Source organism: Festucalex cinctus, chromosome 13, assembly GCF_051991245.1.
Source record: "Festucalex cinctus isolate MCC-2025b chromosome 13, RoL_Fcin_1.0, whole genome shotgun sequence".
Taxonomy (NCBI): domain Eukaryota; kingdom Metazoa; phylum Chordata; class Actinopteri; order Syngnathiformes; family Syngnathidae; genus Festucalex; species Festucalex cinctus.
In genome coordinates this window covers 15240846-15255232 of record NC_135423.1, presented here as the reverse complement: position 1 = coordinate 15255232, position 14387 = coordinate 15240846, and the positions used below count along the sequence as shown (strand labels likewise).

At 39.4% G+C, this 14387-nt stretch overlaps 2 protein-coding genes across 2 annotated transcripts; one reads left to right on the top strand and one right to left on the bottom strand.

Moving 5' to 3' along the window:
• Positions 1-38: 38 nt before the first annotated feature.
• Positions 39-10346, bottom strand: rps6kb1b (ribosomal protein S6 kinase b, polypeptide 1b). Its single transcript, XM_077540922.1, has 15 exons — positions 10160-10346; positions 9102-9145; positions 8901-9021; positions 8749-8817; positions 6803-6950; positions 6141-6198; positions 5945-6045; positions 3408-3498; positions 3224-3314; positions 3035-3142; positions 2879-2941; positions 2350-2427; positions 1569-1676; positions 1347-1456; positions 39-1155 (listed from the first exon to the last, which is right to left on the bottom strand). Exons 1-15 carry the CDS (start codon positions 10226-10228, stop codon positions 900-902), a joined length of 1515 nt encoding a protein of 504 aa, XP_077397048.1. The 5' UTR covers positions 10229-10346; the 3' UTR covers positions 39-899.
• A 1077-nt stretch (positions 10347-11423) lies between these two features.
• tubd1 (tubulin, delta 1) lies at positions 11424-14187 on the top strand. The gene is made up of 8 exons (XM_077541449.1): positions 11424-11719; positions 12009-12156; positions 12348-12564; positions 12633-12864; positions 12990-13154; positions 13476-13604; positions 13676-13859; positions 14019-14187. The coding sequence occupies exons 1-8, from the start codon at positions 11569-11571 to the stop codon at positions 14131-14133; spliced, it is 1341 nt and encodes a 446-aa protein (XP_077397575.1). The 5' UTR covers positions 11424-11568; the 3' UTR covers positions 14134-14187.
• The last annotated feature ends 200 nt before the right edge of the window (positions 14188-14387 follow it).

The window sequence follows — 14387 nt, the reverse complement described above, 5'->3', positions numbered from 1 at the left end:
GAGTGTGAAGCGCTGTCACACAGAGAAGACACATAACACAACATTTTTGTTTTATTATAATTCCCCTTGCTGAATTAGGAATTTTAAAATGTCCTCCCAATCAAGTGAGCTTGTGGAAGTAGCAAATAATGCAGCCCAAATTTGAGAGCATTCAAACTGGAAAGCGTCCAGATCAACTGGTGGCACTGGGGCAGCAACAGTGGGATGGCATTTCTTCAGAAAATCCAATCAAGAAATCCCAAAGAAAGAAAGGGGAAGCAGATTACTTCAGTATGGGCCTCCAAGCACACTGACCCCATAATATACCCCGAAAAGGTAAAAAGTCCACTTTTCCAAACATAAATGATATGTTTAATTTTGCCTCTCGTATTCCTAATCGATGCATAGCACATTAGATGAAAGCTACAGCCACCAATACATCTCTCTTGAACTAAGACCTAATTGCATCTTTTTTTTTTTTCCAAATCGGGCATCATTTGTTGTCTGCCAGCAACATGAGCAACTTTATCAATGAATCAGCACTTGGATGTCTTCTGCTAAAATCTCTTGCTGTAGCTCCTCCAAATGTCTCCGGTCTTTATTAGCTCCAGCTCGGTAAGATGTGGCAGGAGGGGGGGTGTCAAATGTTGCAAAAACCAGATGCGCCGGCAGAGAAGTGTCCCGACGACGATGGTGAGACGGTAACACTGATGAATGAACTGAGGCATGCTGGCATCCCGGACCAGCCAGCGTTCCACCGCCGGGCTGTGACAGCACATGTAGTGTGTGGATGGGCAAGATTTGATTGACATTGTCTCTGGCATCCATACCTTTTTGCTTTGCTTCTTAAAAAATATCAACAAAAAGAAAAAGGAAAAAAAAAAAAAAGTCAAGAAATAAACTTAAGGAGGCGAGCTGGGTCATAGGTTCATACGTAAATGCTCGGGCCTTTTGGCCACCACGGGGTACGCTTGCTGCTTCATCTGAGCCAGGTTGATGCCGGCAGGCTGACGAATTGGAAGAGGGGCGGAGGCTTCCGAGTTGGTGGTCACATCCATCTGCTCTGGAGTGGACACTTCCATGGCCTGGTCCTGAGGGGACTGGAGGAGGGTCGGCCCGCCGCTGGGGAGGAGGGAACTCCGCGGCCAGCAGTCCCCTCCAGAAAATTTGACTGGGCTGAAAGGATGGAGACGTACGGAAAATGCCATGGTTAAGACAATGTAAACATTACATCATAGCTGAAGAATTCAACACAATTCAAATTACAAATTTTCTCTCTCTCTCTCTCAAGTCGCGGACATGCAGTGTTGTGTTTATGAACTTGGATTTGTTTTTCTTTCAGTGTTACTGAGCATTGAATGTTTTACCTGAGTGGCGTTCTTGGGCTGCCAATGAATCGTCGTGGTGACCGGATTTTTGGTTCAAAGAACTTCTCTTTGATATTTTCCAGGACTGAAGGAGCCACATACGTGAACCCCTGTGAGAAAGTCAAGGTGACATGGGAGGAAAGCAGAGTGAGCGTTTTTTTTTTTTTTGTTGTTGTTTTTTTTAAAATCAAAACACCAAAAAGTCCAGTGAACAGAAGCTACCAGGAAAGCTTGATTGGCACTTTCGCTAAGCGTTGAGTCATCAGGGCTGTCGACCGGCGTCTGACTGGTGAATTTAGAGTCAAACTGACTCACGTCTTCAGCTGATTGCTGCAAAGACAGACAGAGGGGAACTCATCATAAAAAACATTTTAGAAATTAGGTGTGTCAAAATGAGTGCGCTAATTTTGAGTTCATTTAAAGTTCCTTTGATGGAACACATTTTTTTTTAGTGCGCGATTAATGACCACTGCTGACTTGGAAAGCCTGTACTTTTTAATTGTACCTCAATTTTCTGAATTATGACATTACTGTATCAGTGACAAAAAGATGCTGCCATATTTCTATTTAACATTTTTAACACTTGAAAACTTACAAAAAAACGTATTTTATTGTACATTTAGAACAGATAAAATTTGTGATGAATCGTGAGTTAATTACAATTGCGATGAATTACAATTAAAAAATTTAAGCGCCTAACACCCCTAATAAAAATGTATTGGTATCTTGATTTTTGACTGCTCCAAATTATGCTTTTTCAAGTTATGAGCTGCTGTTTGATTAATTTTTTTGGCATTCATTTCAATACGTAAAATTGATTTTGGTAATCAGTTACTGCCAAACCATGTTATTGTTTTATATTCATGACCTGGAAATGTTTTCCTCCCATATAAATATTTACTATAATTATGATATTTCAAGGTTATGAATGGCACACAATGAACTGGGCCTAAACTAACCCTAAAAAAAAGTACATTTGGAAAGAGAGTGGCCCCCTACTCACCAAGAACGGTTTGAAGGGAGGCTCCACTTTGCGAGCCAGCAAATCCTCCCAGTTGATGTGTCGGAAGAAGGGATGTGCCTGTGGGACATGACAATGACCCATTAAAAAAAAATAAAATAAAAATAAACTAAATAAAAAAAAAAATAAAATAAACTAAATAAAAAAAAAAAAAATGCAGTAGAAGAGGCTCGTCTCATGCAATTTCCTCCCCAAAGGGAATCATTTAAATGGATTTCATTCATTCCAGAATCAAACTGTTATTGTGAAACTTTATAATGGATTTTGAAGTATCATTAACATTGTTAATGTTCATAATAGTATAAGTATGTACAAATAACCACTGTAATAGTATCATGAAATCAATAAAACTGGAATTTTACCCCGTCACCCCGACTTTATGGTAAATTGATGCATCAGAAGTGAAACGGCAAAATGGCATCATTTTTTTTTTTTAAAACAATAACTTGTGAGAAAGAACTCAACCACTTCAGTTAAACATTAGAGCAGTGAACTTATAAGAGATGCTCACCTGCACCTCTGTGGCATCGCCAGCGCCCGCTCCCAACCGCGATGAGGCGTTTCTCTTTAACAACTGCACGCATATTTCAAGAGATCAGCACAAAAAAAAAAAAACATATCCAAATACAATAAGTTCACAGAGACGCCTTGAGGTGAAAAACGCTACCCGCTTCAGGAGGTCTCTGGCTTCCTGTGTGAGGTAGGGTGGGAGGCTGAGCTTGCACTTCAGGATTTTGTCGATGGTCTTTTTGCGGTTTTCGCCAGTGAACGGCGGCTAGAGACGGAAGATGAAAAAGAATTGCTCAATCACTTTACGGATGGCAAGAAAAAAAGCCATTTTATGCGTCACACTGACCGCCCCCGTGAGCATGTCATACATCAGCGCGCCCAGACTCCACCAGTCCACAGCTCTGTTATGCCCGCTTCGCATTAATATCTCTGGGGCCCTGTGCCAATGTGGGGAAAAAAAAAAAAAAAAGCATGAAAGAACGTGTGGACAATACAGAAGTGCAAGTGCACGTTGGTGACGAGCTACTTACATGTATTCAATGGTGCCACAGAACGTGTGGGTGACTGTACCATCGTGGATCGACTCTTTGCACAGTCCGAAATCTGTTAACTTGACATGGCCTGGAAGGAACACAAGGACGGTTTGATTTCACATTTGATTAGTTTAACATCTTTCAATGATACATAGCACCCCCACTCCCCCCCAATTACTCAGTTTGGCATTCACAAATTCACATTTTTGTAACCTATCATCCAATATTCACTGAATATCTTTTTGTTTTCCACCATGCAATGACAAAAAGTAAATTTAATCCTAATACAGTACTCTGTCTTTGTGCTCAGGGCAAAGCAAATACATTACTTTGGCGCCACCTGGTGGAAACCTGTTAATATTGCTAGGTTTAAGTCAGTGTTTTTTTTTTTTGTTTTTGTTTTTTACAATTGCTTTTGAGATGTCTTTTTGTTAGCATTCCTTACAAATAATACTGGTTCAGAGTCAACAGTCATGTAACAGTCAACTACTTAGCTGTGACAATGATCCTAGAGGTGTCAAAATTAATCGATTAGTCAACAAAAATACCAAATAAACAGTGTGAGTGGTTATTGAAATCTTGACTTTTTAGTTTTAAAATCATGGAAAACCATCAAAACAGTAATCAGCCCATTTTATCTGTGCCTCAAACTGTTGATGCAACAGAATAATAAAAGCTTTGTGTTCAACTAAACAGACTTCAATTTCAAATGAGTAAGCAAATGTTTTTGTAAACTCGGACGAGATCATTATTATTTCACTATTCATTAGGGGTGTCACGATTCGCCAACTCCACGATTCGATTTAAATTTCGATTTTGGGGTCACGATTCGATTTTTTTTTCGATTTTTTTTTTTTTTTTTTTTTTTTTCGCTCCCCCACTTTATAACACAGAGGCATATGCTTCTGTAGGCTAAGGCTAGTCTATGATCATTGGTTCTATTCATTGTACAGTAAATCTTATTTCAAAAGATCGGCTACATATAGGTGATGCAATTTCCATATTATTTTTGTGTAAATTTATGTAATATATGATAATTGACATTAGGCAGGAATGATCAAATTCAAAGAATTTATTTACAATATAAAGTTAACCGTCTTGTTCTTACTGAAGTGTAAAATAAAAAATAAAAAAACAAAAACAAAAAGTCACAGTGGGTGCCTGCCATCTATTGACTGTTTTTGGTTACAACAGTGTGCTGTGCGTTCCTCTTAAAATAATGTGCAATGTGCAACAACAACAAAAAATATATTGTATCCAAAGTCATGGAACAAATACAGCCTGAACAAACTATATCCCAACATTTACAGTTGCTGGGCATACTGTAGCGTGGTTCAAGTACACTAATTAAATGTTTGAATCCAGCGTTTTCCAAGGCTGCAGGTCTGCTGCTATAAATAGACCTATGGATCTGGCGTTTCGCGCGAGCTGAAGTGTGTGGAAGTTTCACTGTAAATGAGGATGAAATAGTTGGTTGGACCGTTGTTTTCCCACTTCTAGTTGAATTTGATAAATCTAAATCTTTGTGATGCCTGCGTAAATGTCCCGTCATGTTTGTCGTGTTTCCCGTTGTTACGGCTGGCGGCTCGGGCCCGCCGTAACAACGGGAAACGCTCCCCTAGTATGTATGTGTGTGTTTGTGTCGGCTGGTGCCCGTATAATGGTACTTCAGTTTGAATGCGCCAGCGCGACACTCTGATTGGAGGACTGTGCCAGCGCGACACTCCGATTGGACGACTGTGCCAGCGCGACACTCCGATTGGACGACTGTGCCAGCGCGACGCTATTGTGTATCCGTGTATTATACCCCTATTGGTTAATGTTGTTTCTCCTCCGTTCTGTCAGTTCTGTCAAATGCGGTTATTATTTGTTCACCTTCCACTTTCACTCCCTTGTCAAACCCCTGCCTGAAATTTCAATTAAAACTACTCAGATGTTAAAGTCGACCCGTGTTTATCTACTCTATATTTTCTGTTATTGTGTTACTTCCCTTCCCCTTGACGAGCCGGGCGTAACACCGTGGCCGAGTACAGTACGCGCACATAGCATATCTTGCAACTGTGGTCTTTTTATCGACAACGTGAACGTTGTCGACATAACTCACCGGGAACGAAAAATGTTTCCAAACTGGTGACGAGAGAAGCGGGAGCGGCTTGAAGCACCATTGCTGTGTCTGTCCGCGCTTGCCATCATGACTGCAGGAGAAGTCAGCTAACAAGTGCCGTTAGCTAGTAGCTGAATGGCTGCGTCTCATTTGCTTTCCTGGGAGGTGGCGGCGGCGGCGGTGGCGGCGGGCGCGGGGGGGGGGCATCGAATCGTGTGTCCTCTCTTCTATTTCGATGCTCGAAATCGTGACGTAATTTCGATCGATTTCGATAAAAAATCGAAATCGTGACACCCTTACTATTCATACATTGGAACATTTTTTTTCTGGTGTTGTGTCGTGAGATTTCAGTAAAGGATGCAAAACACTGGCGAGTGGTTGGTGTTGCAGTTCTGTCATCTAATCAATAGGTGAAAGCCTTCACACGCACCTTGATTGTTCAGCATGATGTTCTCAGGCTTGAGGTCTCTGTAGATGATGCCCTTCTGATGCAGGTGACCCAGAGCCATGGAGATCTCTGCTAGGTAAAAACTACAAGGAAAGACAGTTTCCTCATTGGCACGTTTCACATCCCTTCCAGAGCTTATGTGTCCCCTCCCACCCCCTTCGTTTTTTAATCTTCTCACCAGGCTGTGTCTTCCATGAAAATGCCTTCCCTCTCCAGCTGCATGAACAGTTCTCCTCCTGCAAGGATAAACACGGCAGCATGAGTGAATGTGTAGGTACTCCCTCCTTGACCCCTTTGACAAGGACATCTTGTGTTGTGTTTTTCCATCTCAACAGACTGCTTTAATACAAGAGAGAATATAGTGCAATGCAGTGTATATTTGAGGTGTAAACTTTACATTTAAGAGCAGTACAATTTATCATCATTGTCCTCATTTAAGTCAATAGTGAACTGGAGCGTATCCCAGCTGACTTTGGGCGAGAGGCGGCGTGCACTCTGGATTGGTTGCCAGCCAAACTGCAGATATGCCACTCAAGTGCGAGACTCCTGACGACGGCAAATTTCGCAAGACATATGTAATACATAACACGTTAGTGATACGTAACGTGATACATGATGAGATAAGCACATTTACATTGTCCTTTGGGTGGAGGTGTGGATGCTGAAGAGACGTGAGGCTGGTTAGCTAAGGCAATGTGTTATGAGACCAACCAGAAAGTTGCTTTGACACTTCTATGCCAGTTTTACGTATAAACGTTTTACGACTTCCATCTGATTGTGTTGTTGTTTAGCTTGTGCCGCTATCCTACATGCGTCAGGTGTGCACATTGTGGCACTGACCGCTCAGGTACTCCAGGATGAGGTACAGCTTCCCGCCTGTCTGAAAGGCGTAGATGAGATCGACGATGAAAGGATGCTTCACCTCCTCCAGGATGTTCCTTTCCGCCTTGGTGTGGGCCGTGTCCTTGGCGTTGCGTACAATCATTGCCTGTCACACATCCAAAAACAATGACAACAAAACATTAAGCTGTTATACAAGCTAATAAAACAGTTTGCACACTAGACTGGGAGAGTCCACATAGATAGTGACATTTGTTAATGATTGCCAACATGGCAGATCAAATGTTTATCCTTGTTTTTGCTCTGTACTCAAACAGCGACATGAAAAATGATCTTATGAACCTTTCAAAAGGGTTTCACAACCTGCACTGATCCAAGAAACATATTTTACATTAGAAAAATACCCACAAAAATGTTACTAAAAGTATATGTACCGAAACAATGATGACATGTGAAGGTAGTGGAAGACAATTTAATTGTGTCAAGCCCATCACTATAAATGCTGGCATGGAAAGGTGAACAAAAATACATTATTTCTAGTATTTATTTCTACCGGTAAGTGAAACGTCCCGCAGAAGGACTGCTCGATTGTGGGGAAAAAATAATAATCACGATTATTCAAACGATTATTAATTTGTTGGTACAAAACAAGAAAATATTTTAAGCATTTCAAAATATAAACACCAATTAAAAAAAATAGAAAAACTATAGTTATTAAAGTTTATTTTAGACGAAAGAGAATTTATAATAATATATATATATTTATTTATGTTGGCAAAAACTTGAAGTTGGAGTGCAGCATGTGCATTGTGCAGTAGGATGATCATTTATTTTTTGGTACAAAAAAGAAAACGTTTAAACGTAAAAAATAAAAATAAAAAAATAAAAATTAAAAATTAAAAAAAAAAAAAAAAAAAATCTCTCATTCCAAGTCAAGAGGCTTCAGAATTAAGGGCCCTGGCTTTTATCGCAGATGACTGCAAAGACTATATTGCAAAAGAATTCTTTGCAACTTCACAAGTAAGTCACTGAGGTTGTTTGGGGCCAATGAAGGGGAAAACACTTCGAGCATCAAGCAGAATCTCCTGAGGCAGGCGTGTTTACAGTGCCAAGGCTGCAGCACAGCAGCACAAATGGCAAACTTCCAAACTGGCCCAAAAATTTTAACACCACAACCACTGGCCTCAAGGACACACAACGCAGTGGGAGCTCAAAAATTAAATGGCCGACATTGTACAATTTTGAATCTGGCTGTTCTTCCTCAAGTCGCAAAGCTTCACATTTCAACCTGCCATAATCCATGACATCACAATATATTATATTGCTTTTTCTTTGGCTTGGAATTCTGTAAATGAGGAAAAGGAATACACACTCTCCTGTAAGTTACATCTTTACAATATGACTGCATCATCATCATATGCTCATCATCTGTTAATCAAAACTAAGATGTTTTGATTAGTGTTTAGGAGTAACTTCTTTTTACACATGTCCAACAAGTAATCAAGTTACTAAGTTGAGTTTTTTTTTTTTTTTTTGCATCTCTGTAACTGCATGATAACTTTTGTTACATCCCTAAGCAAACGTGAACAAATAACTGAATATCAATTCATGTTACTTCTCTAACTCGCTAGTGTGGAACTATTTTATCAAATTTTGCAGATCTGTTTAAGGGAGAAAAAGACCATAATGTCATGATATGATTGGTGTTATGTTTTTTTTTTTTTGTAGTTATCTCTTTTGTTTTGGCTGAATTCTATTTTATTTGTTTTCATCTAGCTATGTATGGTTGCTGCGTGTTATTACACGGGAGAAATTAACTCAAAAATCCAAATAAACTGGAAGTCAAGCAGCACTCTGAAAGTGACTGTGTTCCACTGTATTTAAAGAAAGAAGCTCCATCACTGGTAATCCAAACAAATGACAAGTAGAAAAAAAAAACAACATACCTTTTTTAAGACTTTCATGGCAAATATTTTTCCTGAAGCAGCTCCAACTACTTTTCGAACTTGAAAAACCTGCAAATGGGACTCATTTATTAACTTGTTAAAAGAAGTTGAAAATAAAATAGATCAAGGCTTTGCGTCTCTCCAAAACATACCTTTCCATAACCGCCTTTACCCAGAACTCTTAGCAGTTCAAAACACTCTGGTCTAATATTTTCAGTCCCCTGATTGACATTGTCTTCTGATATCTCGATCTTCTCACAACCTTCCATGTTACTGCAAAGACATATCAAATACAGAAAAACATGTTGTAGTTATACAATTTTGGTGACAAGTTACAGATATTCAATACTTACAATTCAAATCCGCTGCACTGGTCCATGATGTCATTGATTTGTGCCTGGAAGGAAAAGCAGATGCCGATGTCAAAAATAAAGTGCAACATAGGAAAAAAAATAAATGTCCCCCCCCCCCAAGCATTAATTTCTACATTCTTTGTTTTTTTTCCCAATTTCCTGATAATGCTTCAGTAAACAATTAATGTTCTGTTTAGTATGATTAACATTGAAGAACATAATATGATACGAAAAGGTGTTGCTGCCGCTGAAGGCTTAATTAATGCTACATTATGCAGATAATTTGCACAATTCCACTACAGTACATCAACCAAAGTGAGACTGCTGATTTCTGCATGAATGTGTAAAGAGGTGTTCCTCTTCACAAGATAAATAAGCTGTTGAGGTGCAACACTGTTTCCTGAACATCAACATGACGCAGGAAGTTTAGCAACGTTCTAAATTTAAACACCCAATAAATTAAAAACAATCTCATTTAAAACACAAGCTTGCTTTTAAATCAAATGTTTAACACATGATCATGCTATTAAATGGAAAATACCTTTAACAGTAGGTATAAAAGTATATTGTCATGGGGAAATAGGACTCTGTACACAACTCAAAACAGTACTGTGCTTGTACATTTACACAGATTACTCCTGCACTACTAGAGAGAAGTTCACACAGAGCCACTCTGTCACAGTACTGCCAAAATAAACTGTTGCACACTGGGACATATTTATCACTACTGCCCAGTGGCCAAGTAAGGCTGCGCTTGCACAATTCCAACATGACAGCTACGGCATTTAAACATGACAGCGCCGCAGTTCATCTAGCTGTCGTTATTAGGTAGAATCAAAGTAAACTAATTTGGCAGCTCTGAAAGAAGTACAGGTTAAAAGTGGCGCGCATGTTAGCCTGTGCTAACGAGGCCCGGGAGCTCCGGCTGCGGGTGTAGGCCCGCGGTGGCTGGCAGGCAGGCTAAGCGGCTAACTGCGAGCTCGCTAGCTACTGGGGCATTATGAGTTTCTGCTGGTTCAAGTCGAGCGGCTCCGCTCAGAAGCTTCGTTTAAAAGTACCTCATCAGTCTCATCATCGGAGACATTTTGCTCCGGCTGGTCCAAATCAATGTCAAACACTCCGGCCATGGCAGCGCTTCGCTCGGTTCGCTCTGTCACAGACCGCAAGAATTACGTCCCCCACCTCATGGACAAACACACACCGCCGCCATGACCGGCTACTACACTGAGCATGCGCAGTGCTGTGTACGCGCAAAGAGGCGGTGGGCGGTAGCCGAGTTTTTTTCTTCTTCTCCATTTTGTCACTGGTATAATAATAATAATAATAATAATAATAATAATAATAATAATAATAATAATAATAATAATAATAATAATAATAATAATAATAATAATAATAATGAATTTAAAAAAAATTTTTTTTTTTAAACTGCCAGAGTTTACCATCGGAATCGGCCAGTGATTTTCAATCACGTCATTGTAGCCTATTACAATACATTTTGTCAAGTACAATTATACAATACATTGTAGATTTTCGTTGAGTGCCGATATTAAATGTGACCGTAAATAATTAATCAGTAAACGTCACTGTACACACTGCTAGGGCCTCAATTTAGAAAGAAAGAAAAAGGAGATAAAAGTTCAAATCGTTTACAAAAAAAAGTTGTACTTGATTCATCTTGTTTGTTTTCTTTTCTATTTATTTATTTATTTATTTATTTATTTATTTATTTTGAGGTGGGGGGGGGGGGGTTAACTGTTTTAAATTTTCTGTTGTATGAAATATTTTGTCTCTATTTTTCTGAATCGAATTTGTTTCTGTTTTTTTTTTATATATCTTTATTTATATATTTAATTTTGTTACTGTTGTATGAAATCTTTTTCTCTGTATCTTTATATATATATATATATATATATATATATATATATATATATATATATATATATATATATATATATATATATATATATATATATATATATATATATACGTAAAAAAAACTGATAAAAACAGAAAAAAAAATATAAAAAATCACACACACACACACACACACACACACACACACACAAATATGGAAAAACAGGGTGGAAATATTCAGAAAAAAAATGACTCCAAAACAAAAAAAAAGGGTGAAAAAAGGGGGAAAAAATCTGAAAAACATAATTCCATTAAACAGAAAATAAACAACAACAATTAAAGAAAAAAAATCGTATCACCGTGATAGCATAGAAGAGAAAAAACTTAGCGTAATCTGACAAATGCAGAATTTCTTACAGCGCCTCAATGAGCTCAGAGTCAAAGCATTTAGTTTGAAAGTTCTACGATTGCGCACCGGAAATCCGCTGTCACGGCGGCAGAAATGACTACAGACAGTTGCTTCCAAATCCATGCATGACATGTAGTGGTTGTCAGTAGCTATTTGACTATATGTAGATATAGGATTCTCATACTTTTATCTGGATAAAAAATGTCAGTGGTGACGGTCCAGTTGGGTCAGTGCGGTAACCAAGTGGGTCTGGAGTTGTTTGACACCCTTTACAATGACGCTCAGGCTGGCCAGAGGAAAACATACGCTACTGCCAGTTGTGAACGCTTCTTCCACCAAACTGAGCATGGAGGTAACCTGTCTTCCTTTTGCGTGTCACTTTATATCTACTTTTACAAACTTCCAATTGATGGTTGTAAAAAGGGGTCATCAAAGGAACTATTTTGGAAGACATCAAGATGTCCATGACGATCGACATGGAGGATCCCAGAATAATAATTCCACGGGCGCATAAAGGAAAGAGAAGGGGATCATTTGTAGTTTGTAGTCCAGATATTGTTGGTGACAACAGTCGTGGAACCTTGCTGGCACACCTTGTGTGTCACCGATTAACATTTTTGTTGTTTACATTCTTGATTTAGACCTTGTTGCCAGGGCAGTACTGATTGACATGGAGCTAAAAGTCATCAAGCAGAATTTCAGCAAGACGGCCAAATCTGGCAAGTGGAAGTATGACGATGCATCAAGCTTCAGCCAGAGGCAGGGGAGTGGGAACAACTGGGCGAACGGGTAAGGCGACTTGAATTTTTATGATTTGTGAATAAAGTGTACTTATACAGTATACATGCTCTAACCTTTAAAAAAAAAAAATTATATATATATATATGTCCTCTTAAATATATAAATATTCCCCCCCAATGATAGAATAATAATTTCTACAAATACGTATTCAATAATGAAAGCCCAAAACATGTCTCTAGATTTTGCATCCACGGCCCTCGCCACAGACAAGCGGTGGAAGACATCTTGCGGCGGCAGGTGGAACGCTGTGACCAACTGCGTGGTTTCTTGGCCATGATGAGTGTGGCTGGTGGGACGGGCTCTGGAGTGGGCACCTTTGTCACTCAGTGTCTGCGGGACATCTACCCAAAATCCTTCATTGTCAACCACCTAACCTGGCCATACGCAACAGGCGAAGTATGAAGACTTTTATCAGCACGTGTAAGAAATGTTGCTACAAAAGAAATAACCGCTCCATCTTTTAGGTGATTGTCCAAAACTACAACTCGGTACTGACATTGGGTCACCTCTACCAGCTGTCGGATGGCCTCCTGGTGCATGAGAATGACACGGTGCACAGGATTTGCAGTCAGCTGCTCCATATCAAAGACATCTCCATTGCTGATATCAACAAGGTGATTGCTCATCAACTTGGCACTGTCCTTCAGCCTGCACTCACTGCGGACTCTCATGGGGTCTACAGCAGGAATCCTCTGGGTGAGAGACAATGCATGATTTCTTGAAGTTGCTTTTGGGCAAGGGTAAAAATATAACCTTGGAAATTGGATTATTTACAGGAAGTAGATGCGTTAACGGCACAGTCATTTCTTCTTTCCCCTCAGCTGAATTTACGAGCGCTCTCGCGTGCCACCCAGAGTACAAGCTGCTCAGCATGAGCACCATACCTCAGATGCCGACTTCCTCCATCGCATTCACTGATTTCAGATGGCCAGCTCTACTCAAACATCTGCACCAGATGCTCATCTCCAACACCAAAATGGAGGAAGGTGAGTGTAGCCAGGAATGGATTCTACGAACACTTCTGTAGGCCAATAGGCTGTCAACTAAAAATTCTTTGCAATTTGCTAAATACATAATTGTACTCCTGAAGAAAAAAATAAATAAATGCAATGAATGACAACCCAATTGATTTGTTAGAAAAACTTGAATTTCCTTTCAGAATCAACATTTTCTATGGCACCCTGTACTGTATTACAAAACAGCCAAAGTGAAAGATCACAGTTCAAGTAGAAAATCTTCCTTCCCACAAGAACAATTTGACACTTTTTTTTTTTTAAAAGTGACATTATAAAAGACTATGTTGGCAGGTATTGACTGGCAAGTACGACCATTGGCCAACTCAGAGCGGACGAGGAGTCTGACTGGATCCAGCGTCAACATTTCTTTGGCCAATCTGCTCATACTGAGAGGCAAAGACGTGTCCAGCGCAGAGACAGGTTTGACATGTAACACCGGCAGCTCTCTGTTCAAAGAACTAACGTGTGAATAAAAATTCCCACTCCACTAGTTAACTTCGATGATGCAGCCCTTTACAGCTCATGGCTCTCACCGAAAGAGGCTTTCAACGTTTGGAAATGTCCTGTGTCTTTTAATAAATATGAAAAAACAGCGACATTGGTCAGCAACAGTCAAGCTCTGATCGAACCATTGGACAACATGGTGAGAAAAGCTTGGAGTATGTTTGCTGCAAGGTGAGTTTGACTAGACTAAGTAGTGCTTGTATGGTTATGTCAAAATCATACTGTATAATATCAAAGATGAAAGAACCATGATGATGTGGGAATTTACAATTATTCCCATTCACGTTCTTTTTTTTGTGCAAGTTATCTTAATGTTATTCTTTGTTACAGGGCCTACATCCATCAGTACACAAAATTTGGGATCTCAGAAGAGGATTTCCTTGAAAGCTTTACATTTGCAGAGCAAATCATTTCTAGCTATAGTCAACTGCGCTGCAATGGTTAAAATTATACTGTACATTATTACATGACTAATAATAATAAATGTATTTTTGTTGCTGAAAGAATCTGAGACTACAGTTGTAAAAGGAGCCACACTAACACATAATAATTCAATCAATTTATTGTTTATGGATTCCACACAGTCACATTTTTAGCATTGGTTAGGATAAAAACAGGCTTTTAATCCAAGTGCAGTACACTCCACATATAAGTAAAAAGCAGGAGAGGACCCACAACTTCAGTCAGCTTACAGACCAC

Bases quoted from the DNA above. Each gene is read 5' to 3' on its own strand.
- tubd1 (XM_077541449.1), top strand. From the start codon at position 11,569: ATGTCAGTGGTGACGGTCCAGTTGGGTCAGTGCGGTAACCAAGTGGGT. The intron at 12,565-12,632 runs GTATGAAGACTT...TCCATCTTTTAG, and splicing joins GGCCATACGCAACAGGCGAA to GTGATTGTCCAAAACTACAA. The intron at 13,155-13,475 runs GTGAGTGTAGCC...CTATGTTGGCAG, and splicing joins CAACACCAAAATGGAGGAAG to GTATTGACTGGCAAGTACGA.
- rps6kb1b (XM_077540922.1), bottom strand. From the start codon at position 10,228: ATGGCCGGAGTGTTTGACATTGATTTGGACCAGCCGGAGCAAAATGTC. The intron at 6,199-6,802 runs GTCAGTGCCACA...TTATCCTTGCAG, and splicing joins CATCCTGGAGTACCTGAGCG to GAGGAGAACTGTTCATGCAG. The intron at 3,143-3,223 runs GTCAGTGTGACG...TTCCGTCTCTAG, and splicing joins ATGACATGCTCACGGGGGCG to CCGCCGTTCACTGGCGAAAA.